The sequence below is a fragment of the Sitodiplosis mosellana genome, unplaced genomic scaffold (genome assembly GCF_009176505.1).
Source record: "Sitodiplosis mosellana isolate CC-2019 unplaced genomic scaffold, AAFC_SMos_1.0 Smas_scaffold_6167, whole genome shotgun sequence".
NCBI classification, from domain to species: domain Eukaryota; kingdom Metazoa; phylum Arthropoda; class Insecta; order Diptera; family Cecidomyiidae; genus Sitodiplosis; species Sitodiplosis mosellana.
The window spans coordinates 4786786-4803593 of record NW_022601408.1 but is presented as its reverse complement, the minus strand read 5'-3'; the positions used below and the strand labels follow the sequence as shown (position 1 = coordinate 4803593).

The 16808-nt window shown below is 34.2% G+C and overlaps 4 protein-coding genes across 5 annotated transcripts; 3 read left to right on the top strand and 1 right to left on the bottom strand.

Annotated features, from left to right (window-relative positions):
• Positions 1-1338: 1338 nt before the first annotated feature.
• On the bottom strand, positions 1339-4801 carry LOC129575723 (SUMO-activating enzyme subunit 2). Its single transcript, XM_055459691.1, has 7 exons — positions 4210-4801; positions 3992-4146; positions 3395-3682; positions 3215-3329; positions 2705-3128; positions 2446-2613; positions 1339-2367 (listed from the first exon to the last, which is right to left on the bottom strand). Exons 1-7 carry the CDS (start codon positions 4351-4353, stop codon positions 1601-1603), a joined length of 2061 nt encoding a protein of 686 aa, XP_055315666.1. The 5' UTR covers positions 4354-4801; the 3' UTR covers positions 1339-1600.
• Positions 4802-4852: 51 nt separating this feature from the next.
• Positions 4853-6560, top strand: LOC129575728 (glucose-fructose oxidoreductase domain-containing protein 2). Its single transcript, XM_055459700.1, has 3 exons — positions 4853-5294; positions 5390-5525; positions 5595-6560. The coding sequence occupies exons 1-3, from the start codon at positions 4980-4982 to the stop codon at positions 6308-6310; spliced, it is 1167 nt and encodes a 388-aa protein (XP_055315675.1). The 5' UTR covers positions 4853-4979; the 3' UTR covers positions 6311-6560.
• A 251-nt stretch (positions 6561-6811) lies between these two features.
• LOC129575735 (uncharacterized) lies at positions 6812-11053 on the top strand. Of its 2 annotated transcripts, none has more exons than XM_055459712.1 (4): positions 6812-7632; positions 7747-7897; positions 8702-8959; positions 10696-11053. In XM_055459712.1, exons 2-4 carry the CDS (start codon positions 7834-7836, stop codon positions 10986-10988), a joined length of 615 nt encoding a protein of 204 aa, XP_055315687.1. In that variant the 5' UTR covers positions 6812-7632; positions 7747-7833; the 3' UTR covers positions 10989-11053. The 2 variants fall into 2 exon arrangements, with proteins under 2 accessions (XP_055315687.1, XP_055315686.1); XM_055459711.1 differs by having other exon boundaries at positions 7768-7897; positions 10696-11052.
• A 3648-nt stretch (positions 11054-14701) lies between these two features.
• Positions 14702-16807, top strand: LOC129575736 (uncharacterized). Its single transcript, XM_055459713.1, has 3 exons — positions 14702-14831; positions 16228-16322; positions 16392-16807. The coding sequence occupies exons 1-3, from the start codon at positions 14806-14808 to the stop codon at positions 16688-16690; spliced, it is 420 nt and encodes a 139-aa protein (XP_055315688.1). The 5' UTR covers positions 14702-14805; the 3' UTR covers positions 16691-16807.
• The last annotated feature ends 1 nt before the right edge of the window (position 16808 follows it).

The following is a 16808-nucleotide window of genomic DNA, read 5'->3' as shown; positions in this document are numbered from 1 at the left end:
TCAAACTTTTTGACTGACCCAAAGTTTTGCTTCGGAAAACACTAGAACTAGGTTAGGCCAGAAACTTAAGCAGCAACCTACGTATTTCTTACCAAAAAGAGATGATTCATGTTTTCTATCAAAAAAAAATTATATATTTTCTCAAGTACATCGATAGAAATCGAAATAGAAAATAAAGTTTTGCAAATAGACGTTTGCATTTTATTTGCAAATTATAGACACAATTTCCGTTTGAATTAAATAAAAATGATTAGTTAAAATTTGGCAATGCAAGTAGTTTGACAAATAAGATCTTATTCTAGGCGCAAACACCGCTGAAATGCATTGAAATTGAAAGAACTGAACATTACACAGTTGAAATGAAGCACACGGCACACCTATAAAGTGCAACAACCGTCATAGTTTGTATGAAAATTTTGCCGATTCAATCAAGTAAATAAGCTACCCCGATGTATCCGACAAACAAAACGGATATAGGAAAATTCTGCTATTTATTCCCAGAACGTTGTGTTTACTCGAGAGAGTGCATATTTACTACTGAGTAGACCTGAGCTGAATTTGTTGGCCCCTGAGACTAAATTTTAACGCATTTACGGTGCAACATTTTCATTGCTAGTAAAGATCTATACTGTTTATCAATTATACTAAGATGATTCTCAGCTAGCTATGATCATTTTTAACCGTGAGTGCATTAAATAAAATATCGCTTCAGGCATCTGAGTAGGCGAATTCAGCTCAGGCCTGCTGAACAGCGAAAATACACTCTCTGGTTTATTCATTTATATTTGATTTATTATTTATTAGAAACTTGTTATGCAATGCAATAAAACAATTGAATGACAAGAAAAAGAATCTAAATGAAAAAGAATGACTAAAAGAGGGACCAGATGTTTAGAAATACTACAACAAAGAACATAACTTTATGGTAAATTTTAAGGCGATAAAGCGCACGTTGGAACAGAAAAAATGGAATTCGTTTGAGGACGCAATTTCAAATAATGTTTTTAGAATACTTTGGAATAAACACAAAATTATTCACCCGAAAAAACAAAACCAATTTTTCCAAAAAAAAAAAAATTACAATGAAAGTAATGATGCAAAACACTCAAACATAACTACAATATTGTGGCTTATGCCGTTGTTTTCTCTTTTATTTGACATTTTCGTAGTTTATATCGATTGTTCAACAATTACATTATTGGAAACCGTTAGAGTTCGATTGCAAAGCTAACGCTAGTTTGACGACTTCTTACCTATTACCCGGACTTTGAAGATGTAGTCATTTTGAGAATAGATTTCAATTGGAAAGTGTCAACGATGTTGTTATAACATCATATATATATGAATAGAAGATTTTTTTTATTTCTTTTTGTGTGTTTCAAGTTACATTTTTATATGTTTGAAAAATAGTAACGATTTGAAGGATTATTTCCGTACACACAGGGAAGAATGATTGAGATTTTTGGTACAATGGTTTTTTTTTCGTAAAAATAATCCAAAATTAAGATATCTGAAATAAAATTTATTTTTTCGGACAAAATTTGTGTGGAGACCAAAAAACTCAACCACTCCCTATGTGTAGTTACTTTGATGGAACATTTTAATCACTGTCAATGACGATGAAATCGTCATCCTCTTTCTTTTTCTCTACGCGGGGACGTTTGTTACGGTTTTCAGATGAAGTGCTTGGTGCATCTTTTTGATTTTCGTCTTCCAAAATGCATATGTCATCGTCATCATCAATGGATGTTGTAGTTGTTTTTGTTGTTTTTTCCACTGCTGTAGATGACGACGATATTATTCGCTGTTTTGATTGTGAATTTTGATCAGCTGATCCAGCAGCAGATGTAGTTGGGCGATTTGCATCATTTTCATTATCTTCAACAATGCATAAGTCATCGTCACTATCTTCTTTTGGTTCATGACGAGCTTTTTTTGCTTTCGGTTCACCATTATCTTGTTCTTTTGGAGTTTCTTCTTCTTTTTTCTCGGCTTGAGCTTCTGCTTTGAGAGAATCAGGATCGGCTAAAATTTCAAACAAATCGTCATCACGTTCGACTTCCTTGTGAGCAATGATGACGGTCAGCTCATATTGTTGAACAAAATCGTCAACTTTTAGAATGCAACCATCCACTACGTCCAATTCGGATAGCTTTTTGCTGTTGTTGCAATCCGTTTCCCCTTCTTCCGAGGAAATCAGCACCAAACCTTTTCCTTCGGTTATAACATCCGGTTCAATCATATTCAATGATTTTACCAGGACTTCATCTCGGAACTGTTTGATAGAAACACGATTCGTATCGATTTTCACAACAACTTGCGGTTTGTCAGAACACACAATACACTTTGGATTTGGTGCCATCAATTCTGTGGGTAAATTTATTAAATGCATTAATAGTTACCAAAAATATTTTTTTTTTAAATCAATTCTTTCACTACACTTACCGCGGTCTGGCACGAATATTTGATTTCGTGGATTCAAACGTAAACGAACATAAACCGATTGACACAGCTCATATTGCTGCTGAAGAACGTTGAATGCACGCATAACAACGATACCAGCGGTGATTGCATTTGTGGTGGCAATCGCGGGAATAATATTGCCAGCCATTGCTAAAATAAAGTACGAAAAAAACGAGCATAACTTGAAATTTATAGTCCGAATAAGAAGAATGGAATGATCCTTGGAGATGATTGATCTTACATTTAATTTCAAAGCGACTTTTTTGTGGTATATTGAATATTTTTGCTCGCACATTTGCGCAAGAGGCCACAAAATCCATGGCTGCTTTATCATCCTTGTCCCACACCAAATGATCATCAACTGCCAACTTCGAGAACTCCTTCTCTAGTTCAGCCAAACTGGTTGCGAAAACACTTTGACATTCACGTAACGTCCACACCTTTTGCTCACGAATACTTCCCGTTAAGTTAAATTCAGTTGATGAATTGACATCATCATCGAAATCACCGTATTTCAATGGTGTTGGTGGTGTACGCTTCTTCCACAAATCAGACATGCTCAGCAAATATTTAATATCTTCATAAAATAATTTGTTGAAAATCTTTTCGACATCGTATTTTGTATCTTGGGCCCATTGACGAGTGCTAATACGCTCAACATTTCCCTATATTACAAAATTGCAATGATTGCTTAGAATTAATTTTATTCCGTCGGAAAGAAGTAATGTATAAATGTTATTGCAAAAATTACATCATTTTTCGATTCATTTGCCAATGCTGTAGCTCCTGCAGCTTCACCAGCTGCTTCGGGATCTTCTCGATCAGGTGCGACGTCTTCATCTTCGTTATGTTCGCCGAAGAGTTGACTATTGATTGTCGAAAAACCATCAGTATGTTTTGAAAAATGTTGCAAATTTTATTCATAACTTACTTGAACAAATGTTTTGCCCAAACAATGCAATGAATCGGCTCTGATGGCGTGTTTCGAATGGTGCAACCGGGGAACGATTTTTGAGCTTGCTTTGGTGTGCATTCATAGCACTGCGTTTTACCTTTTTTGATTAACTCCACTTGACCATCGTAGCCAGCTGTGCCACTTTCAATGAGCGGAACGTTGGCCGTCAAACACATACGGTTTACATGATTACGAGCCTGGCGATTGTCCAATGCATTCAACACCAAATTGAACTTTTGAAAAAAGCCGACGCCATAATTTGTTCTTAACCGAATATAAAAAAAAATAAAATTAATTTGCACTGACTATGTGTACCAACAACGATGTTGCTTCAGAATATGATTGTTTAAATAAAAATGAGTTATTTATTTGTCTAATGAGAAGTTGAAATCGTTAATTATTGAGAAGTGACACTTGGAATGGAGACACTTAGTCATCAGTGGCACTTCAGTCAATCGAACGAATTTAAAAGTACCTCAGCATTGAATCAACCATCATTCGAATCAATATTTAGAGTCTGTTGTATGGATGGAAATAGGCGAAAAATGATTTTTAAAAAAATTTATTGCTCACGTGGTAATGCTGTCGTGATATGCTTTAATTTGAACATTTGGATTAAAAGCTAAAGCACTTTCTCGCGCCACTTCAGCTTTTGACTTGCCAACGTGCTCCTTATGGAACAAGAACTGTCGATTCAAATTGCTGACATCAATTGTATCCAAATCAATCTGTATGCAGAAAATTTGTAATTTTAGTCGAAATTTTGTAAGCTTCAAATGTTTTATACTTACGATTTCAATGTCGGAAAATCCAGACATTACAAGATTCTTCAATACTTCACAACCAATTCCGCCAGCACCGACTACCAAAATTTTGCTTTCAGTAACCTTTTGCTGAAGCACTGGCTCAAACACTCCAGCAATTTGCGCTGCCATTATAATCGCAACTGAATTTCACTATATGTATAATCTAGTCGTTGAAGTTTAATTGATTTTCAGCAGATTGTTTATGCTTTGACTGGAATTTGTCAAGAATTTTACAAGTTTTTACTCAAAAAAAGAAATAAATGTTTGCCAATACTGTGATCAATATAACGAGAGCGTCTTCATGCATCTGTGTGTTGGTGTAGCGGCATTTTGTGACCTGTCATTGTATTCAGTTTAGGTTGCGTTCCAAACGTGTGTTAATGGTGTTTTAAAAACAGTCTCACAATGTTTTGTAATTTGTACAGAAAATTAGAAAACAGTTTTAATTCTTTTATAAATGCTAACACAAACAATTTATAATTTAAAAATCATGAGAACCAAGTAAATCTTCGAACAAGTTATTCTCGGGTTTGTTCTCATCTTCAAGAGAAATGGGTTCATCTCAAACAAACCCCAAAATTAGAACTTTTGTCATAGATGCTGTCAAATTGAGAACATTTTGGTAAACATATTGTTTTGTCTTCGCCTTTGACCAAGAAAATGATTTGAAACGAACGAACAAATAATACTATTAAGATAAATCAGTAACATTGTGTGAAATATTTAAAACATACGCATTGCGAAATAGACTGACAATGTTGCCTGGTATTGGTGTATTCGGGACAGCTGCTGAGGTTCGTGTTCTAGTTCCCATTTTACGTGACAAAGGTTTTAAGATTGAGGCCATCTGGGGTAGAACAATTTGTGAAGCGGAAGAAGCAGCAAAAGAGCTCAATATTATCTTTTATACGAATAAAATAGACGATGTATTGCTGAAAAAGGATGTTGATCTGGTGTTCATTTTTTGTCCACCGCATTTGCATTCACAAATATCGGTGAAAGCGTTAGGCATTGGAAAGCATGTTGTATGCGAGCGAATGGGTCTGGGTCAAGTAGATGCATTGAAAATGGTAAGAAGATTTGCAGTTAGACATTTGTAACTATCAAAAAAGAAGATAAAAAGGCGATTTAAATTCACTTTTTTTTTCTTGTCAATTACATCAAGGTTCGAGGCTCACAGTATTATCCATCACTAATATCATTAGTTAATTATTCGTTGAGATTTTTACCGGCATTTGTTGATATGAAACGTCGTTTGCATGAAGAATATTTGGGGCCAATCAAATATGTTTCACTCATTGGTACGTTGAATTTTATTTTCACACATCGAAAAGCGAATGATTGATTTTTGTATCAAATGTATATTGCAGATGTTCGAGTACAGATTAGATCGTTATTGAGCGACAAATATGACTGGCTTTGTGACGCAACCATGGGTGGAGGTGTGCTCAATTTGATTGGCAGTCATATAATCGATTTGGTATCTTTTCTGATCGGCCGACGGGCGACTAAAGTACATGGCGTCGTAAAAACATACAATAAAATGACAAAAAATGTGTGTGGCATACGTCAAGTGACTGCACCAGATTTTTGCAATTTTCAAATGGAATTGGATGGTGGCGAGGTGATTGTTACAGTTTCCATACTCACAAATATTTCAAGCACAACATTTTTGCAAGAAGTTTTAGTATGCGGAAGGGATGGACATCTGATTGTGCGAAATACTGATTTATTTGGTCAACGGAATAGCACGGGCAAAGAAGAAACACTTTTCGTGGACAAGGATAATGTGCAAACGGCTACCAGTGTGAATAATGTGATGCCTTATCCGTACATAAATGGAATGTGCAAAATGATCGGTGCGCTACGTGAATCCTTCATTCAAGAACAAAGTAGCTGGGTGAAAGAGCCCGTACAATCAGCGGCAACCTTTGAGCATGGTCTTTATGTACAAGCCGTTTTAGACGCTATTCGACAGTCCAGTGAAAACAAGACTTGGCTCAAAGTCAATGTTATGTCCGAATCGCCGACGAATCATGCAAAAATTATGACTGCCGCTCGGATGTCGGCTGTTGTTATGCATTAGATAACAAATTTTATTTAACAACTTGAAGAGTGCTTATAGCAACATTTTTTTATGATTTATATTAACATAGTTTTGGTCATGTTTTAAAAGCTTGCATTATTGCGTAGAAAATTATAAATTATTATTTTATATTCATCATATCGATCACATATTCCAACATGAAATGAGAAATTATATGACCTGTTAGTTTAATCCAAAATTTGACTATATTTTGAATTATCATTGAAATAAACCCACAACTACAATATCATCAATAGTTGAACTGCTAAGCTTATAAGCTTATAATACTATAATACTATATGAGGGGCTCAGAGGAAAAATGTTACGTAGAAAAGTTCCGCGGAAAAATATTGCGGAGCTAAATGATATCATTTAGCACACCTAAATGGTATCATTTAGCTTTAGCAGAGCTAAATGATATCATTTAGCACACCTAAATGGTATCATTTAGCTTTAGCAGAGCTAAATGGTATCATTTAGCTCCGCTAAATGATATCATTTAGCTCACCTAAATGGTATCACCTAAATATGATACCATTTAGCTCTGCTAAAGCTAAATGATACCATTTAGCAGAGCTAAATGATACCATTTAGGTCTGCTAAAGCTAAATGATACCATTTAGCTCCCGAATATTTTTCCGCGGAACTTTTCTACGTAACATTTTTCCTCTGAGCCCCTCATATAGTATTATCTCTGGCATCTGATGTTAAAATAACTTCCATTTTTCGCTCCAATTCCAAATATACCATGCCTTAGATTTCACGTGAAATTCCTTTAAAAAAACAGTGATTTGGTACGTACTTCAAAATACAATTTTCGATTTATTGCATACTTCATGGTCATCGTGATCTTTGAAAATTCTGTTCAGATAGTGTTCTATATATATAAAAGTTAGTAAGTAATATTTTGATATAACAATCGATGTTTAAATAACCTAGCAATTTATTAAACGATTCAAACACCTTGCGAAATTGAAGCGTATTTTCCTGGTCAACTGATGTTGGAACATTTAGTTTACGACGCAATCACTCAATCTATAATATGATTACTAGTAGTGTATATTGCAATTAAAACCGATTTCCAATCTTCACAATCAAATAAATTCTGTAATTTTGAAATACAAAACTAAATTTATTTCAGAATATTATTAATTGAAAATATCAGAAATTTGATTTGAAGCGTAGCTAATGAATTCAACAAATGTGAATTGTATAAATGGGAGTCTTGTATGCAGTTCTAGCCATTCATATCTGCAACTTTTAACTAAAATTCACAATTTAATTTCGGCTCTTCTTTATAACAGATCTACGAATATTTTGATGTAAGTAACAAAAAAAGTGAATTCAATTCGCATTTTCCCTTTTTTTTGATAAATACAAATGTTCAACTGCAAAACTTATACTATTAGAAATCAAAAATATTTAATATCTAATAGTTTCTTTTGACATTTCTGTAGGTAAGTTAATTCACATATACTAATCAGTATAATATTTTGAATTAACGACCAAAGAAAGCCATAAACATGTTTCAATTTGTAATATTGTTAATTTACGTTTCACTTGTGTCTGCTGAGTATTCGGAAACTGGTATGTTAACTTTAAATTCAATAGAAATTCAAAACCGCATTCAAATAGCATGGTGCAAAAGCACCTCATATTCAAATACTAAAGAAATTCTGCGAAACGATTTGCACGCCTCTTATTTCCACCTCATCCGCATGCAGCTCACTCACTTGGAGATGGACACAAATGAGTGGAGATATTTTTTAAAATATATTTCAGTAATATTTCAATGTATGCAAAGACGGCGCTATCTATATGTACAGCTGATGGCGCTCTCTTTGGTAGTTTCTAAGAATTAAAAGAGTTCCCTGTCATTAAAGCTGGCCACTCAAAATCGTCTATTTCTGTTATTGTCACATGTTGTTAGGTGTTATCGAGAAAAAACATCTTATTGGCAAAACAATTCAAACAAAAATACAGATAAATTCCGTGTATCATCCTCCACTTGCATCGTTTTTACATTGAAGGGCGTTAAACGCACCTTAAAAATTATAATACAAACTTAATACGAGTGGAGACGCCTTATGAAAAATGGCACAGATTGTTAGTGCTACAGTTATTCTGTACTTTAGCAATTCATTTATTTCAGTCACAATTTGGCATCAAATCAGATCAGTTTATGTAAGATATTATTGCCGTATTACGGCTAGAGCCATAACATTATTTGAACCAATATAAATAAATTCTGGACATTCCAAAAAGGGGATCTCGTATCTATTGCGTACGACAGCCTCAATTTGAGAATTAAATTTTACTATATTTTTCAAACAAGTGGAATTTTTTTACCCTTTAATATTACTAATATCCGTTTGTTTCTACTGTGTTAAGAATATGAAAATCGCGATGGATGCAGTGGAGTCATATCACAAATGAAACTGGGTACAGGAGTTAATGCTAATGGCGCACTCACAGTCATATGGTTTCCTGGCCTTGCACATAACATCTGGACCGGCGTCTACTACCTTCGCGTACCGCTCGTTCTGGCATACTATAATAGTCTTTTCGTTACCATACATTCTGGAAACTGTTACAGAGAAGACTACAGTTTTAAAATAGCAACATTCAAGAAACAGGGTCAATTCGAACGTAAGTATTTTGGTTTCTAAATTGAAGGGATTAAATACATTTTATTATTAAAAATGAGGCTAGTTAAATATATAATTTGTAGAATTATAAATTAAAATAACCACATGTTCGCAGCACTACATCGTTAATTTAAGAATTTATTTTTGATTTGGTAATCACTTTGGACATACATATCCAAAGGAAAAGGATATATTAAGAGGATTAACTCGCCTTTATTAACCAAAAAAAGAAATGTTCAAAAAAGAAAATTAAGATGCTACCTGAAGACTTTTTGCTATAGAGGATAGTGTTTGTTGGAACATTAGAAGTATGGCACCTTGCAATCAGTCTCCAGGTTACGTTTTTTTGCCTCAAATCGGTGCCCATAGAGAACTAATATAAAGCTAATAAACTACACACACCCAAGCAAAAATCCACACTGGATCCACGTTGCGTTAACGCATATCTGACACTGTTCTCACACGGTTTTGAACGTAGAACCATGTGACTATAGTATACTTGAGTGTAAAGTCGTTTGACATCATTTTTAATTTCAAGTAACCGTGTGAATGCAGTGTAGATTTGTATGGGTATCAAGAGTTGACACCAAAAATGATGTGGATTTTTGCTAAGGACAGTAGCCTGATGGTTTGTTTTACTACTACATCGTTGGTAAATGTCACCACCTTTGTAAAATATCCACAGCTATCGCCTAAAAATAGGAAACACTAATATCTCCAGATATAGCCGTATATACAAAATGAGATCTCGAGTATGTATTATTTGGAATTCGCTAAACAAATGAACGAATTTAGTGGTGAAACGTCAAAACACCGATAGTGTAGCAGTAGAACATGACATCTAGCGGCTATGTGTATTTAGAAGAGTTTTCATTTGATTCAAACCATGCAGCATCGATAAAGTTTCACGATATATCTTTTCGGAGAGCACACTCATCGAATAAAAATAAAATGCGGTTATCTGTATGCTGTAGCCCGAGTCTACTCACAATAAGGCATTCTATTTGAATTCGTATATTAACGACGATTTTTATGCGTGTTATATTGGCTCTTCGAATTACATTGCGTACCGACGCTGTAGCAGTACACTAACATCATTTGCAAAATAAAGTTCTTTCGAACCAATGTGTCCAAAACGCATATTTTCAGCAGGGTGCGGGAATAACACGAAAATTCAAAAATACCACGTATTCGTAATTACAAAATGAACTCCAAATAACATTGATTTGCAATACAGTTGTATGTGTGAGTATACATTATCCGATACTGAATAGCCGTTGCGCTTTACACATATAACGAAGCGAACGCGAGCGGCATTGAGTGAACAGCAATGTATCAGCAAGTGTCTTGCGACGCACAACGGTTATTCAGTATCGGATAATGTGGCAACGTAAGCAGAAAATTATGGCGCGATATTTATGTAAAAATATACGTTTTGGACATGGTGGTCCAAACTTTGAGCAAGGGTGTAGATGCACGCTCGTTGTGAAAAGAGCGTGGCCGTAGACGCACTTACCTCATAATCACATTGGCAGACATTTAGTAGTGTCGAATATTGCCGTCAAAATGCGTTGCGCATTCGCGCTGTCTTTTGACAGCTACTTGTTAATACTACGGGGATATTGCTCATCGAAAAGATATATCATGTCAGTGTTGCATAGTTTGATTTGATTCGTCTAAAAACAAAATAGGTGAATAAATCGTTGTTTATATTGTTCCTTGATTATGATTTTGCAGAAGAATCGCTGCCCATAATTCCATTGCATCCAGGGGGCTATGAAGCGCCATGTGCTGGGATAATAAAGGCCATTCGCTTTACATTTGAGGGTGAGGGACGTAATAAAAAGAACAAAATACATATACAACTCAACACAGAAATAAGCGAAAACTACACGAGGGCATCTACACTAATTAGACCACTTATTGAAGCATTCATAAGAAAGGCAAAGATACACTTAATCACCAACTCATGTCGTACTGGTGATCTTGGATTTGCATCATACAACTTGCTGGATAGAGGATCTCGTTGATAGAAAAAAATTATAACTGAAAATATATTGATTCATTAAAAATAGAAAAAATTGTTTTACTGAAGAAACCAGATCCGCACGGTTATGATCAATAGAGTGGACGCTCTTCAGCGCCACAAATTTGGGCGAAGGGTTCGGGACGTGTCAAATACGGGAACATTTCAAAAAAAAAAACTCAATATCCCGTCATGTTTCATATATATTTGGAATATTTCAGCGATATTTAGGACATTTTGTGATATTTTCCCATATAATTTTTGGCAATCGATATTCGAAATATATCACTCGAAGTTGAAATACGTGAAATATTACAAATAGGGGACTTTGCAGCAGGTTGGACAAGGGGCAAATCACTACTGAAAAGACTGAAAAATATTTTCAGTACTTTTCAGTGTTTTTCAGTATCAAAATAGATCGGGATTTTTGACAGTTGAAATTTGTTTTGACAGATCTGCCATCCATTCATTTTTCTCCTCGAAAGATAATGCCATTTTCAGTACTTTCATATACTAATACATTGGGCACTGAAAGTACTGAAAACCACTGAAAAGTACTGAATTCAATTTTTCAGTAGTAATTCGCCCCTTGAGGTTGGATAACGCTTTTGCTTTAGGTCATAGTTTTGTCGATGAACGAGTACTGTTGGATAGATAATGTTGTTCAGAGCTCTAATTTTGCTTAACCCTCTAAAGCATACAACCACCTTTAGACGGGCCACATTTGAACGCCTAAATCGTACGTTTTACACATTGATTTATTTTTATTATTATGTAAATGCGACATATTTTCAATGTTTGAGGATTTTATCGTTTTATAAAGCATATTGGAGGCCCAAAGCTACTCTGATACTCTGATTCATCAAATTTCTCCTCCATTGCCTGATTGGAAGCACAATCATAATTATGATTAAATAAATAAATTTCGAAACAAATCTTCACTGTACTTTGGAGTACTATATTTAGTATTAACAACACCATGGTTATAAACTTCATTAGCGCTCATGCTTCACAAATATATTGTGTTACTATTTTACTTTAGCTTAACTTAGGTCTTTTATAGTTGCTCTCAATACATTTGATGTGTTTTCTTTAAATGCAATCTAGCTCTAGTCGCTCTCTTTCCCTATTCTCTTAAATGCTAATATAATTTCACAATTTAACAATTTATTTAGATGAATAAATAAGAACGGATTTTCACGTAGCTGCGCAACAGGTACACTCTGTGATCACGTTTGACGTTTACTTCGCCCTGTTTTATTCTTTACAACAACAAATCACACACATTCTGTGTAGGTACACTGTACCTTTCAAATAGAGTGGTGTCAACGTCCAAATGAAGTTCGTACGCTCGAAACATACTCACACACATACCTACGTGTGTCACACGTAACTCCACATGAACGTTTGTGTCAATTGGAAACCGTATGTAATTCCTGCAATAATATATTCAAGACGTCAGAATGGCGTTCGGATGTTTACCACGTCAAAAGAAAGGCGTGGTGTTCGTATTTGAAATGGTAATTTGTATTTCTTCTTATCAACAATGCGCGTCTCTTGTTCTGTTCGACAAATTGAAAGAACCTCGACAAGGCCAAAGGAAAGAATCGTGCTTTTTGACAAACGTCAAAATTGAGTGTTTTCCATGTTAGTTCTCCATATCGCTATTTGTTGTTGTTGGTGATACTAATATCTCATCACACGGTCCTGGTGAAGATTTTATTTATTGTTCCTCCAATCAAAATTTATGTCGAATTTCGAAAATTTTATGACGTTTTTTTGGACATTTTTCGAAGTTTCCAGAACAATTTTCGTTTATTCCAACAAACTTATAGAATTATTCATATCCAAATACATTGCTGAACACACTAACTTTTTATCTCTTATCATTTCTGCAAAAGACACAAATAAACATATTCACATTTTTCATGTTAAGCTTCTAGTGAAGCGATGATTCATGTAATGTTTTTAAGAAACAAATTTCATGTTGCGCTTCAGTTAGAGCCAGAGTTTAATTTGAACTGAATCTGAATTCATCAGCACTAACTAAGTTTATGCGATGAATTTATCAGATAAATCGCACGCGTTGCTGAATAAACTTGAATATTTGTTTCTAATTGATATTTACAATTAATAAAAATGAAAAAAAAATCATTTTGGAAATGATCACACATCCAACGGAATACAAATCCAATGCTCAACGACCATTGCCACAAGCATTCTATGGAAATGCACAATACACTCAATCAAGTTGCGGCAAAAACGCGATATTTTGTGTAATAAAACCGACGGTGACGCCACGAGCTCTATAGCAAATCGATGTAATTTGAAGTTCATTTTGTAACTAAAATATTCGGTATTTTTGAAATTTCATTCTATTTCCGCACCTTGCACTCAATATCATTGAAACGATTTGCCGCTCAAACGTCAACCGAAATCGTTGCAACGATTTGCTTTTCTAACTCACGTACATAAATACAGCAATGACTTATGAGCTCAGCAGTGATTCTGTGCTTCATGATCGAACGTCGTCTGTAATGAAGGTTGAATTTTCATTACAAATAAATTTTAAAGGACGACTTCTAAAACTTTTAACACTATGACTGTTCTTCATATTTGCAACATATTACTGTTCTTGGGGGACTCCAGGGCCCCCAAGATACTTCATATGAAATCTGGACTGTGATAAGAGATAACAAATTAGTGTCTGCAGCAAAGTTGTAATACTCAAAGTTTGCTATAATTTTGGTGTAACAAATATTGCTTATCTCTTATCAGTTCCGCGAAAAACGCGAAAAAACGCGAAAATCGCAAAATTTTCCCACATCGTTTTAGTGAAGATGATAAGAAGTAAGAGACTTGCCTCTTCGACAGAAATGTAGAGCAGCTTGAGTACTACAAGTTCACCATAGACATGAAATCGTTATCTCTTATCAGTTTCGCGAAAAATGATTATCAAAAACTCGAATTTTTCGCGTTTTTTCGCGTAACTGATAAGAGATAACGACTTAATGTCTGTGGTGAAGTTGTAGTACTCAAGCTGCTCTATAACTTTGCCGAAGTTACCAAGTCATTATCTTTTATCAGTTTCATGGAATACGCGAGAAACCGCAGAAAATCGCGAAAAAACGCGTTTTTTTCCTTATCATTTTTCACGGAACTGATAAGAGATAACGAGATGGCGTCTAAGGCAAAGTTGTATTTCTGGTTGAGTACTACAATTGTTCCGATTCATTATTTCGTTAACTCTTATCAGTTCCGTGAAAAAACGATAAGGAAAAAAACGCGTTTTTTCGCGTTTTTTGCGGTTTCTCGCGTAATCGACTGACTTAGACAGTCAAAAATTTTCCACACGAGTATCCCAATATAGTATTTATACTAGAAAATCCTACATAAATGAAATGCTATTTGTGTGAATACGCACTGGCATTGCTTGTTCAAACATGCGATGAGTTTATACAGCAACGCGTGAGATTTATCTGATAAATTCTTCGCATAAACTTAGTTAGTGCTGATGAATTAAGTTCAAAGTAAACTCTGATTCGAACATTTCTGTATTACCATTTTTATTATCAACAACACAATTGAATTTTTGTATATGTACAGATGGTCAGTGTTCATTGAGTAATCGATTTTAGATTGCCTCATTTTTAATGGAAAAATCTTTCATTTTTTAAAAACTCATTTCAGCATTTCAAATCAATGATAATTTTTCATGGTTGATTTTGTGCAAAAATACATTAATAATTTCTGTATTCAAAGCTATATTTAAGGAATAGAGTAACATCGGGTTTTTATTTCGAATCCTGAGTCAATAAGAAATGGTGATAATAAACAGTATTTCGACGTAAGTAGAATATATAAAAACATGAATAAAATTAAAGACCAGGAATATACTAATAATAAATTCAGGTACCATAATATCTGTTCCTACGTATTATCTCTCAATAAGCTGCAGTTATTTTGATCAAAAAATTCGTTGAACTTTTAAATTTGTGAGATATTTTCGTGGGAAATTTCGTGTAATATTGGAATATTCGTCAAGAATTCAAAGATTCAATGAATTTTTTGTGGTAAGATAGTCACAAAATATTGTGAGCAATTTATTAGAAGATAACGGATAGGGGCAGATATTATGTTAGCTGAATGTAGTCACTAATATATTCATATATTACGGGAAACTGGAAACAAAATTTTTTTCAGTTATAGAGAAGTTACACATTCATTTATCTTTATTGGTGAGACGTAAAAGAACGCGAGTTTGTTCAACTTTGTATCAATAAAGAGAGGTATGTTGCATTGCAACTAATAATGGATAAAATAATGTTGCCAAAGACATTTATCTCTTATCAGTTTCCCGAAAAGCGCGTAAAATAATTGAAAAAGGTTCTATATAAAATTTGATTTTATAACTGCCCGATTTGTGCGCAACTGATGAAACTGAGACCGTGAAAAACCGCGACGCCATATGGCATGCCAACATAATTTCTTTTAACGCAAACAGAATCAACAGAAAACATACTTTCCTTTTCAAAAATATATACCGAGAAAAAAACATGCATTTTTTTACGTCTCACACAAAGAAAAAACTTAACCAAAAGCTATTGGCAAATGCCAATTGCTGAGCGGTCAAACCTGACCGGCAAATAAATGACAACTCATTAGAGGTTATAGTAGGTGGAAGTAAATTTGAGTTTAGTTTTTTTTTGTAGTGCACGAATAGATTTGTTTTGTGAAATTTACTGAGATCTTACGAAGTAAAATTAACTATATATCGCCAAACCCATTTTCTATTTGAATTTGCATTTGAATTTTGAATTTGTATCTTTATTATCTCACAAAGTGGTATGTGAAACTATTGTCCAGTAATTACGCCAGAAATGGTACACAGCAGCGTCATATATCGGTACACGGCAAATGGAAACTTCTCACAGTTCACTTTTACGAGAAAAAAAACTGTAAAAATGGCGAAAAAATTATTAAAAGGAAAAATTCAAATGTCCATTGTCTAACAGATTTTAGGAAAAAATTATTTTACAATAACTCTTTTGGTTCTTTTCTCGTGTATAATATAAACCAACAATAGCTTGCCTGCATCATAAATAGATCGCACTGCATATGCGACACACATATCAATTATTCAGTGCATGCAATGTTGCATGATTGTCGGGAAAATACATTCAAGAGGGATTCTTAGAAAATCCAAATTAAATGTTGCTTTTCTTTTGTACTTTTCTACACAGGATAACTGTACGTAATATGTTTTGGCTAACGATATTAATGGTGTTCTCAATGGGAAAAACCGCTTTATCTGAAGCGAATGAAGAGAAATATATGAGTAAGTGAGATAAATTAAAAAAAAGTATTCATTTGCTTTTATATCATTTGAATTACTTTTCATTATCAGCTCTCTCAGTGAATGGATCGATGATGGAAAAATCGCTACGACCAAATCATTTTGATAATTCTGCGTGTTCGGGTTTTATAGAGTACATTAGATTGGACCAAGACACGATTGGGCAGAGCGTGGTTTTAAAATTTAAGGACAAACCTAAAGAGTTCTTCACACGAGTAATTCCACTCTTTGATGCCTTGTTTGATATTTTTCTTCAAGGTATGGATATTCAATTGATCACCAATAGTTGTGAAGAGGGTAATGATCATGGCTTTGCCGCTTTCCAAATTCTTAATATGTATGACCAATGATGTATGAAGCAACTGTCGAGCAATTGCAATTCAAAAATAAAATTAAAATAAAAAAAAACTACATATGTTGACTGAATTGAAACTGAACAATTAATTGCCAAAAAGCAATCAAACAAAT